At 42.0% G+C, this 22,647-nt stretch overlaps 1 protein-coding gene across 1 annotated transcript in view; it reads right to left on the reverse strand.

The window, feature by feature from the left end:
* Window positions 1-22,297, reverse strand: part of LOC122935169 (cytochrome P450 2C15-like) — a 34,843-nt gene extending 12,546 nt beyond the window's left edge. The window contains exons 1-5 of the mRNA XM_044290934.1: window positions 22,124-22,297; window positions 19,341-19,503; window positions 17,640-17,789; window positions 14,268-14,428; window positions 10,440-10,616 (exon numbers count right to left, since the gene is read on the reverse strand). Coding sequence (XP_044146869.1) covers window positions 10,440-10,616; window positions 14,268-14,428; window positions 17,640-17,789; window positions 19,341-19,503; window positions 22,124-22,297 — 825 coding nt within the window. The remainder of the gene's footprint in view (window positions 1-10,439; window positions 10,617-14,267; window positions 14,429-17,639; window positions 17,790-19,340; window positions 19,504-22,123) is intronic.
* Between the last annotated feature and the right edge of the window lie 350 nt (window positions 22,298-22,647).

Raw genomic sequence — 22,647 nt, forward strand, 5'->3', positions numbered from 1 at the left:
ATGAAGGGGTGCAGGCCACTGAGTCATGCAGTGGTTGCTGTGTCAGGATGTACCCCTACATTAGTGCCACGGTTTTCCTGGGTCACTTTATGGTGATGCTGTATGTGTTGACGCAGGACCGTGGTGCCAACATTGGCACCATGGCCATGCTTCACCTTTTACCCACAGATTCTAGAAATGGCCACGCTGATGTCCTCCGCTGGCTAGATGAAAAATTCCCACACCGCCTAGTAGGGCATTTTCCTCCCAACACTCCTTGCTGCCTTCCTGCTGCCGATGCCTCTATGAAGCCATGCACCGCTAGTTCTTTCTGGACAGGTAGGCTCCTGAGTAACAGAGGGTCTGCCCCTGGTACATTTGACTCCAGATTTCACACTTCTGCCACCCTGCTGACTCACGGCCACGCAACCACCCTGCTGGCACAGCTGCTGCCTCATGCGCCCTCTTCTCCTGATGAAGATGAAGCCCCCTTTTCACCCGCCCCTCCAATGCGTGATCGGCTACTGTCAGCATGTCACTGATGTCATCCTCACCAGTCTAAGGGCCACGAGCCTGACCACCCACAACACCAGCTCTCATGTGACTCTCATTGTCGCTATTTGCCCGTCTACCAGAGTAAGCAGCGGATCTTTTCTCCACATCTTAGCTGGCCAGTAGCTGCTCACTGTCCTCTAGAAGCTCATTCTCGCTGAAAAGAGGATCCGAGCTGACGGCATACAATACTTCATGACCAGAAGGAACAGAAAATGAAAGAGGCAGGTTAAGGACAAGTGGGGGCACAGAGCTTGTTCCAGGACCATGTCAACTAAGCTTGGCATCAGAGTAACCCACTGACTCCTGGCTGGGGGTGTCTGATGTCACTTGAGATGAGGTAAAAGACCGAGTGAACCATTCAAGGACAGCTATATGGATATATTAAAGTGTAATATAATTTGTGCACCATAAAATCTGTAGTATCAGACCGCAATTTCACCCCAGGATCAAGAATGAATAGATGTATTTATAGATAAAATAAAACCCCAAAACTTGTAGTATCAGACCACAATTTCACCCCAGAATTAGGGGCGTACATAGAAATCAATGGGCCCCATAGCAAGAATCTGAATTGGGCCCCCACTGCTGTATATACTATATATATCTGTACACACTGCATCTATTATACCTCGTACATCACATATCAGTACACTGCTTATCAGCTAGCAAGGAAGAAAGCCCCAGGGGTCCAGGCTTCAAGGAGGTCCCAGGCGGATAATGTCACACCTCAACCAGCTAGTTTGAAGGCAAGCTAAGGCAAGCCTGCAGGAACCCCCCCGCCCCAGCAGGAGGTATCAGCCCTTGCCAGGATCAATGCTACCTCCCAGACATGTTGGCAGCTACATTTCATAAGGAATTATGAATCGTCCGGCCATCGCAGGTGCAAACCGGATACATATTTGTGTCCCGGTGGCCATGATTTACGTGCCCATGGTCTTTGTTTGATGGGAGGATGTCATGAAAGGGAGATATCCATATCTCCCCACAGAAACCAAATAATGGTACCATGTTTGGACTCTAGTTGTAGCCGGAACCCAGGTGGATCAATTGGGCCTGGAACCATCTTCCTGCGACATTCTGGTCTGGGGCTATGAGTCCTAAGGGGTATTTATGGGTCATTTGCTCCCAACACCAGAGAAGGAGGGGTGGTGGACCCTACCTATAGGCTGGGAGGGGAGCAGCCAGCTACAAGTCATAAGCCCATGCAAGCCAGCGGGTGGTGTCTTTATCTGAAGAAGGGTCACATTGTGTAATGTATTTAGGGGGACCCAGGAACTAGCTGAGATCACGGCCCTTCATGTGACTACAGCAAAGAACACATCACAACCCAAAGGAACTTTCATCTTACCCCGTAACTGAATTTTACTCTGCTTAACCCTGTTATACCCATATAACCTGTATCTGTAACCTCAGACCACTGTATATATTCTCTGTGTATATTGTGTTATATCTAGTGTGCCCTTACAGCGATTAAATATATAATTTAATCTTGTGCTCTTGTATCTCGATCATGAATCCCCACGTCTGTGTTTTGGCCTAGTTATAAGCTACCCCGGGTTGGTTTCTCACCCTATACAATCCCGTTAGCGGACCGGGCTTATATCAAACGAGAAGCTGGTGGCAGATACCCGGGCTGAGACAGCGCTGTTTTCACTGTGGCAGTGAAAAAGCTCTCTCAGCTTGTTGCCTCTCTGTGCCCACGTGGACAGGAGGTGTCTGTAAACTGTACCAAGCTGACCTTACCTGCACCTCTGGAGGGCGTAAAGTCATGTTTTTGGTAACCCATGACCATACTGCGCCTCATGAGCTCGACGTAGGCTGCAATTATCAGTACACTGCTGTATATACTATATAGCTATACACACTGCATCTATTATGCCTCATACCTCACATATCGGTACACTCCTGTATAAACTATATATCTGTATACACTGAATCTATTATACCTCGTACCTCAATTATCAGTACACTGCTGTATATACTATATATCTATACACACTGCATCTATTATACTTTATACCTCACATATCAGTACACTGCTGTATATACTATATATCTGTACACACTGCATCTAGTATACCCTGTATCTCACATATCAGTACACTGCTGTATATACTATTTATCTATACACACTTCATCTATTATCCCTTATACTTCACATATCAGTACACTGCTGTGTATACTATATACCTATGCATACTGCATCTATTATACCTTGTACCTCCCATATCAGTACACTGTTGTATATACTACAGTGGGATGCAAAAGTTTGGGCAACCTTGTTAATCGTCATGATTTTCCTGTATAAATCGTTGGTTGTTACGATAAAAAGTGTCAGTTAAATATATCATATAGGAGACACACACAGTGATATTTGAGAAGTGAAATGAAGTTTATTGGATTTACAGAAAGTGTGCTATAATTGTTTAAACAAAATTAGGCAGGTGCATAAATTTGGGCACTGTTGTCATTTTATTGATTCCAAAACCTTTAGAACTAATTATTGGAACTCAAATTGGCTTGGTAAGCTCAGTGACCCCTGACCTACATACACAGGTGAATCCAATTATGAGAAAGAGTATTTAAGGGGGTCAATTGTAAGTTTCCCTCCTCTTTTAATATTGTCTGAAGAGTAGCAACATGGGGGTCTCAAAACAACTCTCAAATGACCTGAAGACAAAGATTGTTCACCATCATGGTTTAGGGGAAGGATACAGAAAGCTGTCTCAGAGATTTCAGCTGTCTGCTTCCACAGTTAGGAACATATTGAGGAAATGGAAGACCACAGGCTCAGTTCAAGTTAAGGCTCGAAGTGGCAGACCAAGAAAAATCTCGGATAGACAGTGACGAAGGGTGAGAACAGTCAGAGTCAACCCACAGACCAGCACCAAAGACCTACAACATCATCTTGCTGCAGATGGAGTCACTGTGCATCTTTCAACCATTCAGCGCACTTTACACAAGGAGATGCTGTATGCGAGAGTGATGCAGAGGAAGCCTTTTCTCCGCCCACAGCACAAAAAGTGCCGCTTGAGGTGGGCTAAAGCACATTTGGACAAGCCAGCTTCATTTTGGAATAAGGTGCTGTGGACTGATGAAACTAAAATTGAGTTATTTGACCATAACAAGGGGCGTTATGCATGGAGGAAAAAGAACACAGCATTCCAAGAAAAACACCTGCTACCTACAGTAAAATATGTTGGTGGTTCTATCATGCTGTGGGGCTGTGTGGCCAGTGCAGGGACTGGGAATCTTGTCAAAGTTGAGGGACGAATGGATTCCACTCAGTATCAGCAAATTCTGGAGACCAATGTCCAGGAATCAGTGACAAAGCTGAAGCTGCGCCGGGGCTGGATCTTTCAACAAGACAACGACCCTAAACACTGCTCAAAATAAAAGGCATTTATGCAGAGGAACAAGTACAATGTTCTGGAATGTCCATCTCAGTCCCCAGACCTGAATATAATTGAAAATCTGGGGTGTGACTTAAAGAGAGCTGTCCATGCTCGGAAGCCATCAAACCTGAGTGAACTAAAGATGTTTTGTAAAGAGGAATGGTCCAAAATACCTTCAACCAGAATCCAGACTCTCATTGGAACCTACAGGAAGCATTTAGAGGCTGTAATTTCTGCAAAAGGAGGATCTACTAAATATTGATTTCATTTCTTTTTTGTGGTGCCCAAATTTATGCACCTGCCTAATTTTGTTTAAACAATTATAGCACACTTTCTGTAAATCCAATAAACTTAATTTAACTTCTCAAATATCACTGTGTGTGTCTCCTATATAATATACTTAACTGACATTTTTTATCGTAACAACCAAGGATTTATACAGGAAAATCATGACGATTAACAAGGTTGCCCAAACTTTCACATCCCACTGTATATATCTGTACATATTGCATCTATAATACTATGTAATATATGCAGTGTGGGCAATATATGCAGTATATATATATATTGTGGGGGGTTAGCTCTTCTCCGGGGGTCATTCTCACAGATACGCCTTTAGGACACCAAGTTTCAGGTCCAAACAGTGTATTAATTGTTCAACACCAGCAACAATAAAATGACAAAATAATAAACACTCGCCCGTCCAGGCTCTAACTAAACATAAAGTTTCCTGACTCACCTAGGGCCCAGTTCTCACCCTGTGAACTCATGCAGCTTTTGTCAGCCAATGTCCCACAGCCTCCTGGCTGTACAGAGCACAGTACGCCCACTGTCTCCAGTTCAGTATTTCTTGTGGGGGATTGGGGCTCAGTAGTCTGCCTGACTATGGCCCTGCGACCCTCCCAGGCGTCGCTGTGTCCCCCAACTCCAGGCTATCTCACAGCCTTGTGGTCCCTCAGCCTTGCCCAGCTGAGACCACACAGACAGAGCCTCCAGGCCTCTGTCCACAGGTAACACACTACCCCCCTTTCTGACACTCTGGGAGGTGCTTTGTGCTAGGCTGATTACCTCCAGCTTCTCTCACCTGTGGTGGAACAGGGGTGTGGACCGAACTATCCACCCCTTCCTTGCCTCTAACCTGAGTGAGACCTGTCACTGTCTCACAATATATATATTAAATAAATGACACCGCAGCACATCCAATGGTGAAGAAAAAGTGGGACCCTTTATTCACCTATGCAACGTTTCGGTCTGCTTGCTGGGACCATTCTCAAGCAATTGCTTGAGAATGGTCCCAGCAAGCAGACCGAAACGTTGCATAGGTGAATAAAGGGTCCCACTTTTTCTTCACCATTGGATGTGCTGCGGTGTCATTTATTTATTTTACATCACCTTGGTAAAGTGTTTTCATCGCTGGCACCCAACCACTGGTCACCTGGAGTGCTGCCCTGAACTTCTGCAACTATATATATATATATATATATATATATATACATACAGAGCTATACTAGGTATAATATATGCAGTGTGTACAGATATATGTGGTCAGTTATACATTATGGTCACTGTGTGTCAGGTACATGAGGTAGTGGTCACTGTAACTGTCTGAAGTATTACATGAGTAAAAACAGGGCATAGGTGGATGGGCAAATAAAGAGAAAAGTGGAGGACCTCCTCTTACCACTCCATTCCAGTCTGTATGGATCAATGCAGAGCTGATTGTGAACTTCTAATACTTGCTATTAGGGGTTGGAGGACCTGTGATGATGTAATCACAGGTCCTGGCAGATGTCATTGTCAAACCTGGCAACTACACCATTTTTGGTGAAGTTCCTTTGCTAGATCCGGCAGGACCTGTGATGTTGAAGATGATGTCATCACAGGTCCTGACAGATGCATTGTTCTAACCTGGGAACTACACTTTACACTGTAGACATCATCAAAGGTCCTTTAGCTTTAGGGAGATAGACGGGAGCAATTAGGGGGCAGGGCCTCTCCTCCACTGCGGGCCCCCTTCCTTATGGGCCCCATAACAGCTGCATGGTCTGCCTATATGGTAGGTACGCCACTGCCCAGAATCAAGGATGAATGGATGTACTTATAAATAAAATAAAAATACCCTAAAACTTGTCGTATCAGACCATAATTTCACCCTATAATCAAGGTAAACAAGAATGATTGGATGTATATATATATATATACAGTGGAGGAAATAATTATTTGACCCCTCACTGATTTTGTAAGTTTGTCCAATGACAAAGAAATGAAAACTCTCAGAACAGTATCATTTCAATGGTAGGTTTATTGTAACAGTGGCAGATAGCACATCAAAAGGAAAATCGAAAAAATAACTTTAAATAAAAGATAGCAACTGATTTGCATTTCATTGAGTGAAATAAGTATTTGAACCCTCTAACAAAAAAAGACTTAATACTTGGTGGAAAAACCCTTGTTTGCAAGCACAGAGGTCAAACGTTTCTTGTAATTGATGACCAAGTTTGCGCACATTTTAGGAGGAATGTTGGTCCACTCCTCTTTGCAGATCATCTCTAAATCCCTAAGGTTTCGAGGCTGTCTCTGTGCAACTCTGAGCTTGAGCTCCCTCCATAGGTTTTCGATTGGATTAAGGTCCGGAGACTGACTAGGCCACTCCATGACCTTAATGTGCTTCTTCTTGAGCCACTCCTTTGTTGCCTTTGCTGTATGTTTTGGGTCATTGTCGTGCTGGAACACCCATCCACGACCCATTTTCAGTTTCCTGGCAGAGGGAAGGAGGTTGTCGCTCAGGATTTCACGATACATGGCTCCGTCCATTTTCCCGTTTATGCGAATAAGTTGTCCTGTGCCCTTAGCAGAAAAACACCCCCAAAGCAAAATGTTTCCACCCCCATGCTTGACGGTGGGGACGGTGTTTTGGGGGTCATAGGCAGCATTTTTCTTCCTCCAAACACAGCGAGTTGAGTTAATGCCAAAGAGCTCTATTTTGGTCTCATCAGACCACAGCACCTTCTCCCAGTCACTCTCTGAATCATTCAGGTGTTCATTGGCAAACTTCAGACGGGCCTGCACATGTGCCTTCCTGAGCAGGGGGACCTTGCGAGCCCTGCAGGATTTTAATCCATTGCGGTGTAATGTGTTTCCAATGGTTTTCTTGGTGACTGTGGTCCCTGCTAATTTGAGGTCATTAACTAACTCCTCCCGTGTAGTTCTAGGATGCTTTTTCACCTTTCTCAGAACCATTGACACCCCACGAGGTGAGATCTTGCGTGGAGCCCCAGAGCGAGGTCGATTGATGGTCATTTTGTGCTCCTTCCATTTTCGAACAATCGCACCAACAGTTGTCACCTTCTCTCCCAGCTTCTTGCTAATGGTTTTGTAGCCCATTCCAGCCTTGTGCAGGTCTACAATTTTGTCTCTGACATCCTTGGACAGCTCTTTGGTCTTTCCCATGTTGGAGAGTTTGGAGTCTGCTTGATTGATTGATTCTGTGGACAGGTGTCTTTTATACAGGTGACTAGTTAAGACAGGTGTCCTTAATGAGGGTGACTAATTGAGTAGAAGTGTCTAACCACTCTGTGGGAGCCAGAACTCTTAATGGTTGGTAGGGGTTCAAATACTTATTTCACTCAATGAAATGCAAATCAGTTGCTATCTTTTATTTAAAGTTATTTTTTCGATTTTCCTTTTGATGTGCTATCTGCCACTGTTACAATAAACCTACCATTGAAATGATACTGTTCTGAGAGTTTTCATTTCTTTGTCATTGGACAAACTTACAAAATCAGTGAGGGGTCAAATAATTATTTCCTCCACTGTATACACATCTTAAAAAAAACACCTTAAAACTTGTAGCATCAGACCGCAATTTCATTACAGAATCAAGGATGAATGGAGGTACTTATAGATAAAATAAATGCATCCCCAAAACTTGCAGTATCAGACTGCAATTTCACACCAATTCCACAATTAAGGATCGATGAATATACTTAATTTACCCCAGGGATTAACAGATAGAATTATATATAAAAAACTTGGAACACCCCAAATTCTGTAGTATCAGACCGCAGTTTCACCCTAATAACATAATTAAGCATTACTGGAATTACTGATGTATCAAAGAATGCAAACAGCTTAAAATCTGTAGGATTAGAGCACTTTGCATCCCCAATTAGTGCTTCAAGGTTTAATAGAATAGCTCCTATGACCCTGGCTTTAGGGCTCATGCACACGACCGTATGTATTTTGCGGTCTGCAAAAAATGGATCCGCAAGAAATACGATGACATCCGTGTGCATTCCATATTTTGCAGAACAGTACAGCTGGCCCCTAATAGAACAGTGCTATCCTTGTTCAATTTTTTTTGCAGAACAGACATACAGACATGCGATAACGGAATGCACACAGAGTAACTTCTGTTTTTTGGGGGGTCCATTGAAATGAATGGTTCCGTATACGGTCCTCAAAAAAACACCAGAACGGACAGGGAAAGAAAATACGTTTGTGCGCATTAGCCCTTACACTGTGCAATTGAAACATAGAATGTGTCGGCAGATGAGAACCATTTGGCTCATCTAGTCTGCCCAATTGGTTCTTTCTCTCTACCTACAGTGTGGATAATGCATCCCTATTATAGCCCTACACTATCAATAATCATTACCTGAACTGCTCAATTGTTATTTTTCATGGATAGAGTCTTTCCTCATCACTGTCCCTAGTGGCTTTCACGTCTCTCCCTGCACTAAGTTTGCTGGAAAATGGCGGAGACCGAGCATGCTGGAGCTTTTTATAGGGCTGTGACATCACAGGGACTGGATATCTGCTGATTGGCTGTCTGCATGGCATTATGGGTGCTCCATGTGCAGCAGTCATTTTAGAAAAAATTTCATTCGTCATCACGAAGTGCGAGGAAATTCGACTTCAGAACAAATCAAATTTTTCCTGAAATTCGGAAATTTCTGTAGCTGGCGTAGACTTCAGTTTCTGGTGCACAACATTGCAGAGATGCAGCTGATTTGTTAAGTGGCTTCTGCCTCTTAAAGGGAATCTGTCATCAACTTTATGCTGCCCATGCTAACGGCAGAATAAAGTACAGACTGGTGAGTTTATTTCAGCAATCTGTCATTTATAAGTTAAAAGTAAGTGGTTGCCGAGAACCAACATCACAATCATTGCAGACTGGGCCTGGAAAAGAGTCACGGCCACCTGAGAAGAGTCCTGGTTATTCATAAATTCCTGCTCTCCTGCCACCTGCTGATGTCTGACAGTCTTCTACCTAGTTGTCTCCCTTTCTCTCTAGGACAGAACTGCCAATCATCAGCAGGTGGGCGAGAGTGCAGGAGATTAATCGTGACTCTTTTTAAGTAGATTTGACTCTTTTCAAAGCCTGGGCTGCAATGATTATGAGCCTGATTCTTGGTAACCACTTACTTTTAGTTCATAAATGAAATCAGCATTTCTGTCACTATTTTATGCTGCCCAGAGTGAGGTCAGCATAAGGCCTAGTTGACACAAACGTATGGCTTTTATAGTTTTTTGCGGTCCGTTTTTCACGGAACCGTTGTTCCATTTTTGAGTTCCGTTGTGTTTCCGTTTCCTTTCCGTTTTTCCATTCTGTTTTTCCATATGCCATGTACAGTATACAGTAATTACATAGAAAAAATTGGGATGGGCATAACATTTTCAATAGATGGCTCAGAAAAAACTGAACGGATACGGAAGACATACGGATGCATTTCCGTATGTGTTCCGTTTTTTTTGCGGACCCATTGACTTGAATAGAGCCACGGAACGTGATTTGCGGGCAATAATAGGACATGTTCTATCTTTCAACGGAACAGAAAAACGGAAATACGGAGAAGGAATGCATATGGAGTACATTCCGTTTTTTTTTTTTTGCGGAACCACTGAAATGAATGGTTCCGTATACGGAACACAAAAAAACTGCCTGTACACTCGCAAAAAAACATTCATGTGAACTAGGCCTAAAGTTGATGACAGATTCCCTTCAACAAATCAGGCGCATCTCACGCCAGTGTAGGGAGATCAAGACTGGCGGATTGATCTGCCAGTCTTGATATATCTCCCCCAGTTTCTTTCTGTGACAGAATATTCTGTCAAGCAGTGTATCTTATCTAGATTATATCTTCCCCTCTTCAGTGGTTTTCATTTTGGAAAATTCCTAACGTCTTTAAAACTTTTGGGTATTTATTATGCTTTCCCACAAAATGTGCAAAATGTGTGATTTTAACCCTTTCTTAATGTTCCATATGTGTTCTCCTAGTCTGACCTTCAACTTTCTACTGAAATTGGTGAGAAAGAAATGCATATTTGACTCAGAGTCCTGTTTATTGTTTGGTAGAGTATTAAACGCATGCTGTTTGTCTAGCCATGTTATTTGTAAAATTCAATATATTGTGATATGTTTTCATTGAACATTTACACTTGTGTATTTTTTTTTACATTATTTTTTTCTTATTTATTTACAGTAAATAACTGGTAAAACATACCTACCTCTTGTTGCTTGACTAAGAAGGCATCAATAAGGTTCCTCTGATCATTTACGTCCAGCTCGTTCTTCTGTTTTGTAAATGCCCATCTTACAAAGCTTCTAAACTCATTAACATTTTCCAAAAATTTATTGTGAGCTCCGGGCAGCAATTTTGCCAGAAATGGATAAGAATTGTACAGCTACAAGATATATGATATACAAAGAAAAAATATCTGTTAAACTATAAAATCTTCTTATAAGATAATGGAAGAAAAGAAAGGAAAAGAGAAAAAGGGAATGGACAAGAGAAGAAAGAAGCAATAAAGTAAAGATGAGCACATTGATTTTATATGAATCGGAATTGTTACACATTTCATCAGTTGACAGGAAATTTTTTCCATCATTTATAACGGAAACAAACAGAACCGGTATTTGGCCCCATAGACATGGTTTTATGACAGAGCAAAATGGAATTCCTCTTCAAGGCTTTCGTTTTGCATTCCATCCTAGAATTCCATTCTATTCTGTTATAACTCTGTTATAACGGAACCTATAATGGAATTTAATAACGCCGATGTGATAACATAGTTCAGACATTTTACCATTAAAAAAAAACATTCTTATGCCCAGGTTAGTAAACGCATTGCTACATCAGACTGTGTAGGTTAAAGACATTTTACTTAAAAAATCATATTGTAACACCAGTGTTAGTGAAGCCATAGGGGGAAATTTATCAAGACTGGCACTTTCTGCATCTGTATTGATATCCCTTGCACTGCCGCAGGATGCACCTAATCCTCTTAACAAATCAGGTGCATCTCATGCCAACACACGGAGATCAAGACTGGCAGATGGCAATGGCTGCTCACCCGGTACCTCACCAAATCCATTTTGAAGAAGTTAATAGATGTGTCAGTAGGGACAACTGTGGCATCAACAATGTGATTTCCCTGATATTTATCTTAGAACAGATGCTCATGCTGATGCAACTAGGGACGGCAGAAGAAGAACAGCTTATGCATCTTGTTGGTAGCTGTTAGGGACTCAGACTGAGTAATATATCAAGAGGAAAAAAAACTGAACTGGATTGCACATCCACAATGCTATGCTTTTTTAACAGGACAATCACCCCAAACATACCTCCAGGCTGTGTAAGAGCTATTTGACCATGAAGGAGAGTGATGGGCTGCTGCGCCAGATGACCTGGCCTCCACAGTCACCGGACCTGAACCCAATCGAGATGGTTTGGGGTGAGCTGGACCGCAGAGTGAAGGCAAAAGGGCCAACAAGTGCTAAGCATCTCTGGGAACTCCTTCAAGACTGTTGGAACACCATTTCAGGTGACTACCTCTTGAAGCTCAACAAGAGAATGCCAAGAGTGTGCAAAGCAGTTATCAAAGCAAAAGGTGGCTACTTTGAAGAACCTAGAATATGACATATTTTCAGTTGTTTCACACTTTTTTGTTATGTATAGAATTCCACATGTGTTAATTCATAGTTTTGATGCCTTCAGTGTGAATCTACAATTTTCATAGTCATGAAAATAAAGAAAACTCTTTGAATGAGAAGGTGTGTCCAAACTTTTGGTCTGTACTGTACCTACTAGGGCAGTGCCACTTTGTCATTGGATGGCGATACAGATGACTATGGGGATGAGCGCTTCCACAATAGAAGCACTCATCTCCCTGTGCCCTGCCGTCACCCCTCACTTATCACCAGGGCAGTAACACCTGGGGCCATCACCTCACTTTGCCTAATTGGTGGTGCGGCCATGCTAGCGCCTCCTGGAATTTTGCACCTGGGGCAATAGCCCCCACCCACTATACTCCACTGGCCAGCAGGGCTCAAACAGCTGCCTTGGGCCCCCTAGGAGCAACTGGCCCTGCCAGTGTACAAAACATCTCTTTTGTCAAAATTAACAAGGCATGGATTTCTAAGGATTTCTACACTCCTCCGGCTGAAGCCAATAATTTGATCTGCCGTTGCTGACAGTGCCCCATTATGCTACTGCTGCTGTCTACCTACCTGCCTACCATTATGTTCTGTACCATTTGGCAGCTACTGCCATCATGCCACTGCTGCCATGTGCCTTTCTACCATCATGTTCCATACTCTATTGATGCTGCTGCCACCACCTTGCCGGTGTCACTGTCTGCCTGTCAATGTCCTAACAAACAGTGGCTTGTTCTGCACAAGCATCCCAAAATGATATTTTAAGTGGGGCAGAATGCCTATTTGTATTTAAAAATACAGAAGTGTTGTCAGATGAAGCAGTGGATTGTTCTGGTTGAGTCTAGAACAATTCTCACTTTTAATGGGGAGCAGCAGCAGTACAGTGCGGATGCAGGAAGAGTAGGGTAATTGTGGTATGTGGATGCAATTGTAGCAGCAGCAGACGCAGCACAGCATGTAACAGATAAGGAAGTAGAATAGATGACCGTGTGGCTGTGTAGGTTAAGTAGTAGTAGTAGTAGTGGAAGCTGTGTAGCTGTAATGGTAGTGTCAGGAGGGGGATTAGAAGCATGGAGTAGCAGCTGCAGAAGTGGCAGCAGCATCCATACAGTATGATTCATGATAGTAGACAGACAGCAGCAGCAATGTGATTGTGGCAGCAGCTGCAGCCAGACAGTATGGGACATGACGGTAGACAGGCAGACAGCAACACCGGCAAGGTGGTGGCAGCAGGTGTATAAGCAGGGGCAGGATCTGCCAACTTTAAAGGCTATAGACACCTTTGTGCATGAATATTCAATAAACACATATGTTCCTAAACTACTGTACAAAACTATGTGCATGTATCTGTGAATTTTTGCAGTGAGCTTTCCTTTCTATGTTAGCAGCAACCACTGCTACACTTCAATTCTAGCTCTCTTTGCATAATCCCACCCATGGACTGTTAGACAGCCCTGGTCCCTTGCAGATTTATAAAGAACCCACTCTCCTGGAGACCTGGTTCTACATAGACCTGCCTGGTACCAGGCAAGTGAGCTTTGATGCATCTCCCCTATAATAGCTCAGATTTTAAAACTGTGATGTGTCTTTATTATTGAATAACGCATTAGTAGTAGCAGTAGTAGTAGTAGGAGAGAGAACTGGTGACCATCACCAGCTGTATTACTTACCAGCATCACAGACTAATTCATGCCTCAGGTCTAAGCTGCTGACATTGAACACAGACTCTGGATCACCAGGCCTGCTGATAGCATATTAGGGCAGTCTTGTCCCTTCTCCACACCCTCTTCAGGATTTATCTGCACCCATGACTTGTCCACACATGATCTTCTACTCCCCTACACAAGCTTAAAGAGGCACATAGCTTCCTCCCTGCCCTTGCTGTACTACACTCGCATTGGCTGTAAGGACTTTTTTATATTAGTCATTTAAAAAAAAGGACAAGTGACAGTGCAATGTGTTTTTTTTTAACACTCTGGGGTCATTTATTAAACTGGTGTAAAGTAGAACTGGCTAAGTTGCCCATAGCAACCAATCAAATTCCTCCTTTCATTTTCCAAAAGAGCTGTCCAAAATGAAAAGTGAAATCTGATTGGTTGCTCTGGGCAACTAAGCCGGGCCTACCTTACACCTGACCCTCTCTGTTTGTTAACACCGTCAACCATGCAATTATCCATATGTCAGTGTGGATAATATTTGTAAACATAAATAAATAAAAGATATAAAGAAAATTGAGTCCTAGGAGACCTCAGAGTGTCATGTACCAATTTCCAGGCCAATATACGTGATTTCTGTAAAATCGATTTGTAAAAAAAAATCAAATGTGCCGAATAGGACACAAAACAAATTTCAAAACATTCACTCATCTGTAGAAGGAAGGATGAAAAATAATCACTTACCATAATCCAGGGAGTGTTTAGAATTCTTATATTTTCATTGATTATATTTATAAGCTTCAGTACAGTTGGATCCTCATAATCAAATCTTTTATTCAGCAGGAAAGACACAATTATATTGGTTGTCACAGAATTAATAATAGTCAGATCATCAAATGGCTTTCCTAAAAAGCAAAAGACAATAAAAACCTAAGAGCTCATGTACACGACCGTGATCCGCGTGGGAAGCACAATCCAGGTTTCGGCTGCATCTCCTGGGCCGACTACGGTTTACCGATCTGAACTGACTGTATTACGGTCATTTTTGCAAGTAGTCAGCCCAGGAATAGTGGTCGACACATGGACCATGTTTCCCAGCCAATCATGGTCGTGTGAATGAGCTTTGAGAAATAGATGGATGTCCTAAATGTCTGATAGGTAGGGGTCTGATATGTGACACTCTTTTCAATAAAAGATGGTCATCTGCAAATTGGTGTAGAAGCCAACGGGACTTCGTATTACACAGCTCTTTCAGTCACTACCATAGACCATGGAGCGAGCCATGTTCATTTGTTACAAATCTACGTTACCCATAACAGTGAGATCCACAGTGTCCCCATAACAGTGACATCCACAGTGCTCCCATAACAGTGACATTCACAGCAACCCCATAACAGTGATAGCCACAGTGTCTCCATGACAGTGACATCCACAGTGCCACCATAACAGTGATATCCACAGTGCCTCCACAACAGTGACACCCACAGTGCTCCCATAACAGTGACATTCACAATTCCTCCATAACAGTGACATCCACAGTGCCCCCATAATAGTGATATCCACAATGCCCCCATAATAGTGATATCCACAGTGCCCCCATAATAGTGATATCCACAGTGCCCTCATAACAGTGATATCCACAGTGCCCCCATAACAGTGATATCCACAGTGTCTCCATAACAGTGACATCTACAGTGTCCCCATAACAGTGACATTCACAGCACCTACATAACAGTGACATTCACAGTGCCTCCATAACAGTGACATCCGCACAAACCCCATAACAATGATATTTACAGTGCCCCCATAACAGTGACATTCACAATTCCTCCACAACAGTGACATCCACAGCACCCCCATAACAGTGATATCCACAGTGTCTCCATAACAGTGAGATCCGGAGCAACCCCATAACAGTAACATTCATAGTGCCCCCATAACAGTGACATCCACAGTGCTCCAATAGTGTGGTACTCCGGCTACTCTTCTGAGGACAAGAAGACCCTCAAGTGCATCACCAGAATGGCTGGCAGAATCACTGGTACTCAGTTACCATCACTGGATGACATCTTCACTGCTCGCTGCAGCAACAGGGCAAAAATTATCTGCAGGGATCCAACTCACCCTGGCCACAGCCTTTTCATTCCCCTACCCTCTGGTAGGCGTCTTAGAGCCCTACATGCCCGCACCACTAGGCTGAAGAACAGCTTTTACCCCAAAGCAATCAGTCTCCTAAATGCTCGGAGATTATTGCCCCTTCCTAGGATAGAAACTACCACAGACTGAAAGTGACTGCTGCATTCATGACCCCATGATCTCTTGTCTGCAGTGGTGTCTGAATCAGTGTGTATATATACTCATAAGCACTTCCTACTTTGCTCTTGCTATATATATATATATATAATGTGAACTGTGAATATTAATGCCTTCCAGTGCAATGTTTTGTTTTTTTCTAGTGTAATGCTTTAGTTTAAATGTCAGTTCTTGTTCCTCTGTCCATGGCATCTAGGATTGCTCCAAACAACATTTCATTGTATTGTACATTGTATTACATTGTATTGTACAGTGACAATAAAGGTATCTTATCTTATCTCTTATCTTAATAACAGTAACATCCACAGTGCTTCCGTAACAGTGACATCCACAGTGCCCTATAACAGTAACATCCACAGTGCTTCCGTAACAGTGACATCCACAGTGCCCCATAACAGTGATATTCACAGTGTTCCAATAAGTGACATCCACAGCACCCCCATAACAGTGACATCCACAGTGCCCTATAACAGTGACATCCACAGTGCCCCCATAACAGTGACATCCACAGTGCTTCCATAACAGTGACATCCACAGCACCCCCATAACAGTGACATCCACAGTGCTTCCATAACAGTGACATCCACAGTGCTTCCATAACAGTGACATCCACAGTGCTTCCATAACAGTGACATCCACAGTGCCCTATAACAGTGACATCCACAGCGCCCTATAACAGTGACATCCACAGTGCCCTATAACAGTGACATCCACAGTGCCCCTATAACAGTGACATCCACAGTGCCCCCATAACAGTGACATCCACAGTGCCCTATAACAGTGACATCCACAGTGCCCTATAACAGTGATATTCACAGTGCTCCAATAACAGTGACATCCACAGTGCCCCCATAACAGTGACATTCACAGTGCTCCCATAACAGTGACATCCACAGTGCTCCAATAACAGTGACATCCACAGCGCCCCCATAACAGTGACATCCACAGTGCCCTATAACAGTGACATCCACAGTGCCCCCATAACAGTGACATTCACAGTGCTCCCATAACAGTGACATCCACAGTGCTCCAATAACAGTGACATCCACAACACCCCCATAACAGTGACATCCATAGTGCCCTATAACAGTGACATCCACAGTGCCCTATAACAGTGACATCCACAGTGCCCTATAACAGTGACATCCACAGTGCCCTATAACAGTGACATCCACAGCGCCCTATAACAGTGACATCCACAGTGCCCTATAACAGTGACATCCACAGTGCCCTATAACAGTGATATTCACAGTGCTCCAATAACAGTGACATCCACAGTGCCTCCATAACAGTGACATCCACAGTGCCCTATAACAGTGATATTCACAGTGCCCCCATAACAGTGACATTCACAGTGCCTCCATAACAGTGATAGCCACAGTGCTCCAATAACAGTGACATCCACAGCACCCCCATAACAGTGACATCCACAGCACCCCCATAACAGTGACATCCACAGCACCCCCATAACATTGACATCCACAGTGCGTCCATAACAGTAAAGGGAACTTGTTGCAAGCCTGAAGAAATGTGTATGTGACAGAAAAAAGTGTGTATGTCAGTGAGGTAAATAGTCAGGACCTGTGAGTTTCTATTGAACAATACGGGTCATGTGACTTAATCGCTTTTTTGTGGATATCTCAATTGCACCATGTCCTAGAGACCTGGCCTAAAACCTTTCTAAGCACCTGATTTACCTACGGTATGTGCCAAATCGGGTGCAGATCGGTCCAGTTGTTTGACCGTGCATAAAGAGCAGACAGAAAACAGAAATTCATTTTTATATAAATGAGATCCACTCACCTTCATATGATCGTAGCTTCTTTATTAAACATTCAGATTCTTCAATGATCTTGTCTTCTATGGTTTTCTTCCCCATTCCATAGTCTCGTAGGGTTGAGATTGTAAATTTTCTCATCACTTTCCAGTTCTCTCCATTAGAAAAGAGAAGACCTGCATGGAATAAATATGCAGCATGTCATGCATGATAACTACAAGAAAAATATAGTGAATCAATGTTTAGGTGGTGGCAAACCCAATTTAACTAAGGCCCCCTGAGGATGAGCGCATCTCAGAACATTCAGGAGAGCAGACCCTTCATGATACACTGTATACTGTAGGGTGGTATGGTATAGACCTTATGCTGTGGGGTGTTATACTATATACTGTGGGGTGTTATACAGTATACTGAATACTGTTGTGTGTTGTACACTATACAATATGAGGCGCTTGGGGATTAGAGATGTCGCGAACATAAAATTTTCAGTTCGCGAACAGCGAACACTAATTTCCTCAAATGTTCGTCAACGGGAAAAACCGCCATAGACTTCATCAGGCAGGTGAATTTTAAAACCCACAGGGACTCTTTCTAGCCACAGTAGTGATGGAAAAGTTTCAAGGGGACTAACACCCGGATTGTGGCATGCCAGAGGGGGATCCATGGCAAAACTCCCATGGAAAACTACATAGTTGACGCAGAGTTGGGTTTTAATCCATAAAGGGCATAAATCACCTAACAATCCTAAATTATTTTGAACAACGTGGTTTAAAACATCCAGTGTGTGTATACGATCAGGTATGATGTTGTATCGATCAGGTAGTGTAAGAGTTACGCCCACTTCACAGACATACATTGACAGACCACACTCCCCTTTTAATGCACCGCAAACCACCGCAAACAGTCCATTTGCCCAACCGCAAACTTCCCATTTGCACAAGGTTGGATACCAAGCTAGCCATGTCCCGTTGATGTCATTGAAGGTTTCTTCCTCCACCCAGCCATGTACAACACCAAGGATCCCCGAAAGGTGAATTGAATTGATTTTTTCGAACAGGGAGATTTAAAAAAAAAACGCTGGCTCCCTCCCCTTTGTTTGAATCCACGGTCACTGCGTCTGCGCCATGCAACAGTACAGTCTGTGTGGGCCAAACACTCACTGGCTTGCAACTGCGATTATATTTATTACAGAGAAATAATAAATTGACTTTAGTTGTTTCTGCAAGGTATTGTGACACCCTGTAACGGTATGAGTGGTGGCCTGGCCAGTGGCCACAGTACAGTCTGTGGGCCAGACACTCACTGGCTTGCAACTGTGATTATATCACAGAGAAAAAATAAATTGACTTTAGTTTTATCTGCAAGGTATTGTGACACCCTGTATGAATGGTGTGCACACAGTACTGTCTGTGAGCCTGCAGCCTCTCACTGTCTGGCAACTGCGATTATATTAAAAAAAATAATAATAAATGTACTTTTTTTTTATCTGCAAGGTATTGTCTGTGATGCCCTATATAAGTGGTGTGCACACAGTACAGTCTGTACACACCTCTGTCCACTGTCTAGTGACTATATCTGGTTACTGCAGTGCTGCACCCACAAACTGTGCAGCTCCGATGCTGCAATGTTGATTGGCAGGAGTAGGAATAAAACACCCCCAATTTTAAGGGTAGGTCATCAATATTTAAATCTCGGAGAACCCCTTTAATTAAAAAAAAAAAAATTACCATAGTCGTTTGTTGCTGCCGAAAACATTGGTGCATGTGGTCTTGCTCCAAAGTATTCAGCATAGTTGACTAGCGCATCTTTAATGGTATCATAACCACATAGTATCACTGTTTTAGTCCTTCCTAGCTGCATACTGAAGACTGTGCCGTACTCCTCAGTCAACTGTGAATATAAAAAGTATTATATAGTTACCAAGTGCCATCAAAAATAATTTACTACCCTCCCTGTGGTATCAAATTATAAAAAAGCACAATACTGTACCAGATTAGCCATGAGACAAATGCTAGCAACCCCCAACAGACCCCACTGACTTGTAATTGGGGGTCTGTCCAATTCTGTTGTGGTTATTTTTAGTGTTGATCACAAATATTTAAATTGCTAATTATTATTGCGAATATCGGCACTTCGAGAATTCACAAATATTTAGAATATAGTGATATATATTCGTAATTTTGAATATTCGAGAATTTTCATAATGAGAATTTTCTTAATGCAAATTTTCATAATATAATAATTCGCCATACTGCTATATACCGGTATTCTTGTTTTAGAATATTATGAATACAATAAAAAAAAACTAATATAGAGCAATTCAGCTAATATAGTGCTATAATCTTCTTTGTCTAATTGTTGTAATTTTTTTTTCTCATCTGAAGCTCAGATTGGAAAAAAATTACAACTATTAAAAAAAAAGATTATAACACTATATTAGCTAAATTGTTCTACATTCTTTTTTTTATATATATTCGCAATATTGCTATATATTCTTGTTTTAGAATATTACAAATATTCTAAAAAACAAACATATTCGTTTTTTGAATATTTGTCTTTTTTTTTTAATCTGTAAAATTGTTTTACTTTGGCATACTCCTCCACGAGTCCCCGTCACCATGGGAACGCCTGGGGGTTAGAATATACCATTGGATCTGAGTTTTCACAATCTCATCGATTCTCATTACGAAAATTCGCAATCAACACTGCTCCTAACAAATATTTGAATTTGCGAATATCCGACAACTATTCGACAAAATATTTGCAAAATATTGCAAATTCGATTATGACCCCTGCCGCTCATCGCTAGTCATTTTGACAGAAGATTAGTGATTCTTTCAGTGCTATTATTTCAATTAATTCCAGGGGGATCTGTGAGGCTTCAAATGAGATCTGTTATAGAGGCTTTGACCAATGCCTTCAAAGGAAATTTAGAGCATTGCTCTTCAAAGGTCTTGAACTTCTGCATACTTCAACAACAGGATCCGGCCCTTTGTCAATCCAGTTTGTGTTTGCCCCTTTCTTAGGATCAGCTGCCACATGAGGCAGCGGATACTAAACAGGATGCAAACACAAACTAGCTTGACAAAGGGCCAGAACTTGTTACGGCCCAAAAGGTTGCTACTGTAATGCAATATATTTGGTTGGAATAATAAAGAAATGATTATTTGAAATTTTTCTAAGTTACAAGATCCTTAGGTGGAGTAGGATCATAACAGGACAAGCACCCTACAAAAGCCCCAAGTTGAGTGCTGTGGCTGATATATTTATAGATACCAACAGGCACATAAGTGGAGAATCCAAGCCAATCAACAACCACTAATATATAGCTATTATGGTACTTCTGGTGCCAATTTCTACAGAGTAAGATCAGCACTAGAGAGGTCTGTTGGGCAGCAACCATCTAAAGTATGGCCATTTATCTATATTGGTAAGTTCTGCTAGGACATATGTGCAGTATTTGTGAAAACTTCTCAAAATTTGAAATTGTTATGTCTCTAAACCAGAATGTAAGTCCTACAATATGCAACAGATGTAGGACTAGCTACTATAATGGGGGGTGGGGGGTGGAACAACAAAGGGACACCCTGTTTTTCACTCTTAACCCATTTAAGAATGAATGTACCTTTCTCCAGAATAAATCCCCATGCTATAAAGTCAACTGAAAGCCACAACACTGCCAGATCCATTATTTCATCAATTCAACAGAAGCCCAATAGACCCCTTTTAGTAATGATGGAGTCTGGTAGGATCCAACGTGGTGTCCAGATCTGAAGTGGAATCTGTGACTGAGGCTCTGATGTGAACACAGGCCAATATAGTCAGTTTTTACACTGTCAATCACAAACATCAATTCTTGTAGCCAAATAGGAACATTTTGAATTAGAAAGAATTAGTTCTGTATCTGGTATTTCATAGATTGATTCCTCATCCTTAGTGCAGATAATACCCTTCAAACAATGCCCTACAATTGCTATTTTTGATACATCAAAATCCTGGTGTAAATTACCCCTTCATTTTGACACAACTCAGTTTGGACAAATTGGTTTTGACTTGTGCCAAAAAGAAAACATGCCTCGCTGGTCATGTTTAATAAGTGTCTAAAGAGAAACAGTAAATGCTCCCGGGAGAGGGGGGGGGGGGGGGATTTTCTCATCTATTTATGACACTTTTGCGGAGTAAATAGGTTGCAAATTTTGTTGAACATGATTTGTGCAGCAAAATCTGAGACATTTTACCCTTCAAGCCATTGTTCAGAAGTGGCAAGAAAAGGGGGTATGCCGTGTGCGCATTTTCTTTCTTCTAGCTTCTTATCTTTCACCAGTTTTCTTGAGTAAATAAAGACTTAGATCTATGGCACCTAGGAGCTGGTATAAGAAATAGCAAGTACACCAAATCTTTCACACAACATGTAACAAATTTGACCCATCTTGTGACAGCCTGGTCTATGTTTATGCTATTAATTAAAGAGAATTAGTGAATCTGCACAAACATAATCTTTCATTCTTACCTGCATTAATGTATTTTGGGGTTTATCTATGTCTAGGATGTGGGCATTTCCAATAATTGGTAAAGGTGGTGGTCCGGGTGGGAAATTTTTATAATTTCTTTGGTTTTGGTTCTTCCAAGCACTAGCCACAAATAGGATGACAATGATAGAGGTAAGAACTAGTACAAAATCCATGGTAAATTGGAGTTCTGTAAAATATTAAGGTGAGAGACAAAGTACAAGTTTGGGTTTGAAAATAGATAAATAGATAGATAGATAGATAAATAATATGATTAGATTAGTTGTCTTACTTGTTGTTCGTCAGCGGTGACTGCACAGGGGATATAATACATGGATCCAGTCTTCTCTCTAATGTCCACATGGAGACTTTTTATAGCAATGTACAGGCTTGCAATACCAGTTAGTCCGCATTAAAATTAAGCACTAATAATAATAAGCTGTACATGAAAATGATGTACTTAAGTTGCATAACTTGTCAAACGCAATTGCATATTCTGCATAATGTATGGATAAGAGGATGTAAT

Source organism: Bufo gargarizans, chromosome 4 (genome assembly GCF_014858855.1).
Source record: "Bufo gargarizans isolate SCDJY-AF-19 chromosome 4, ASM1485885v1, whole genome shotgun sequence".
NCBI lineage: Eukaryota > Metazoa > Chordata > Amphibia > Anura > Bufonidae > Bufo > Bufo gargarizans.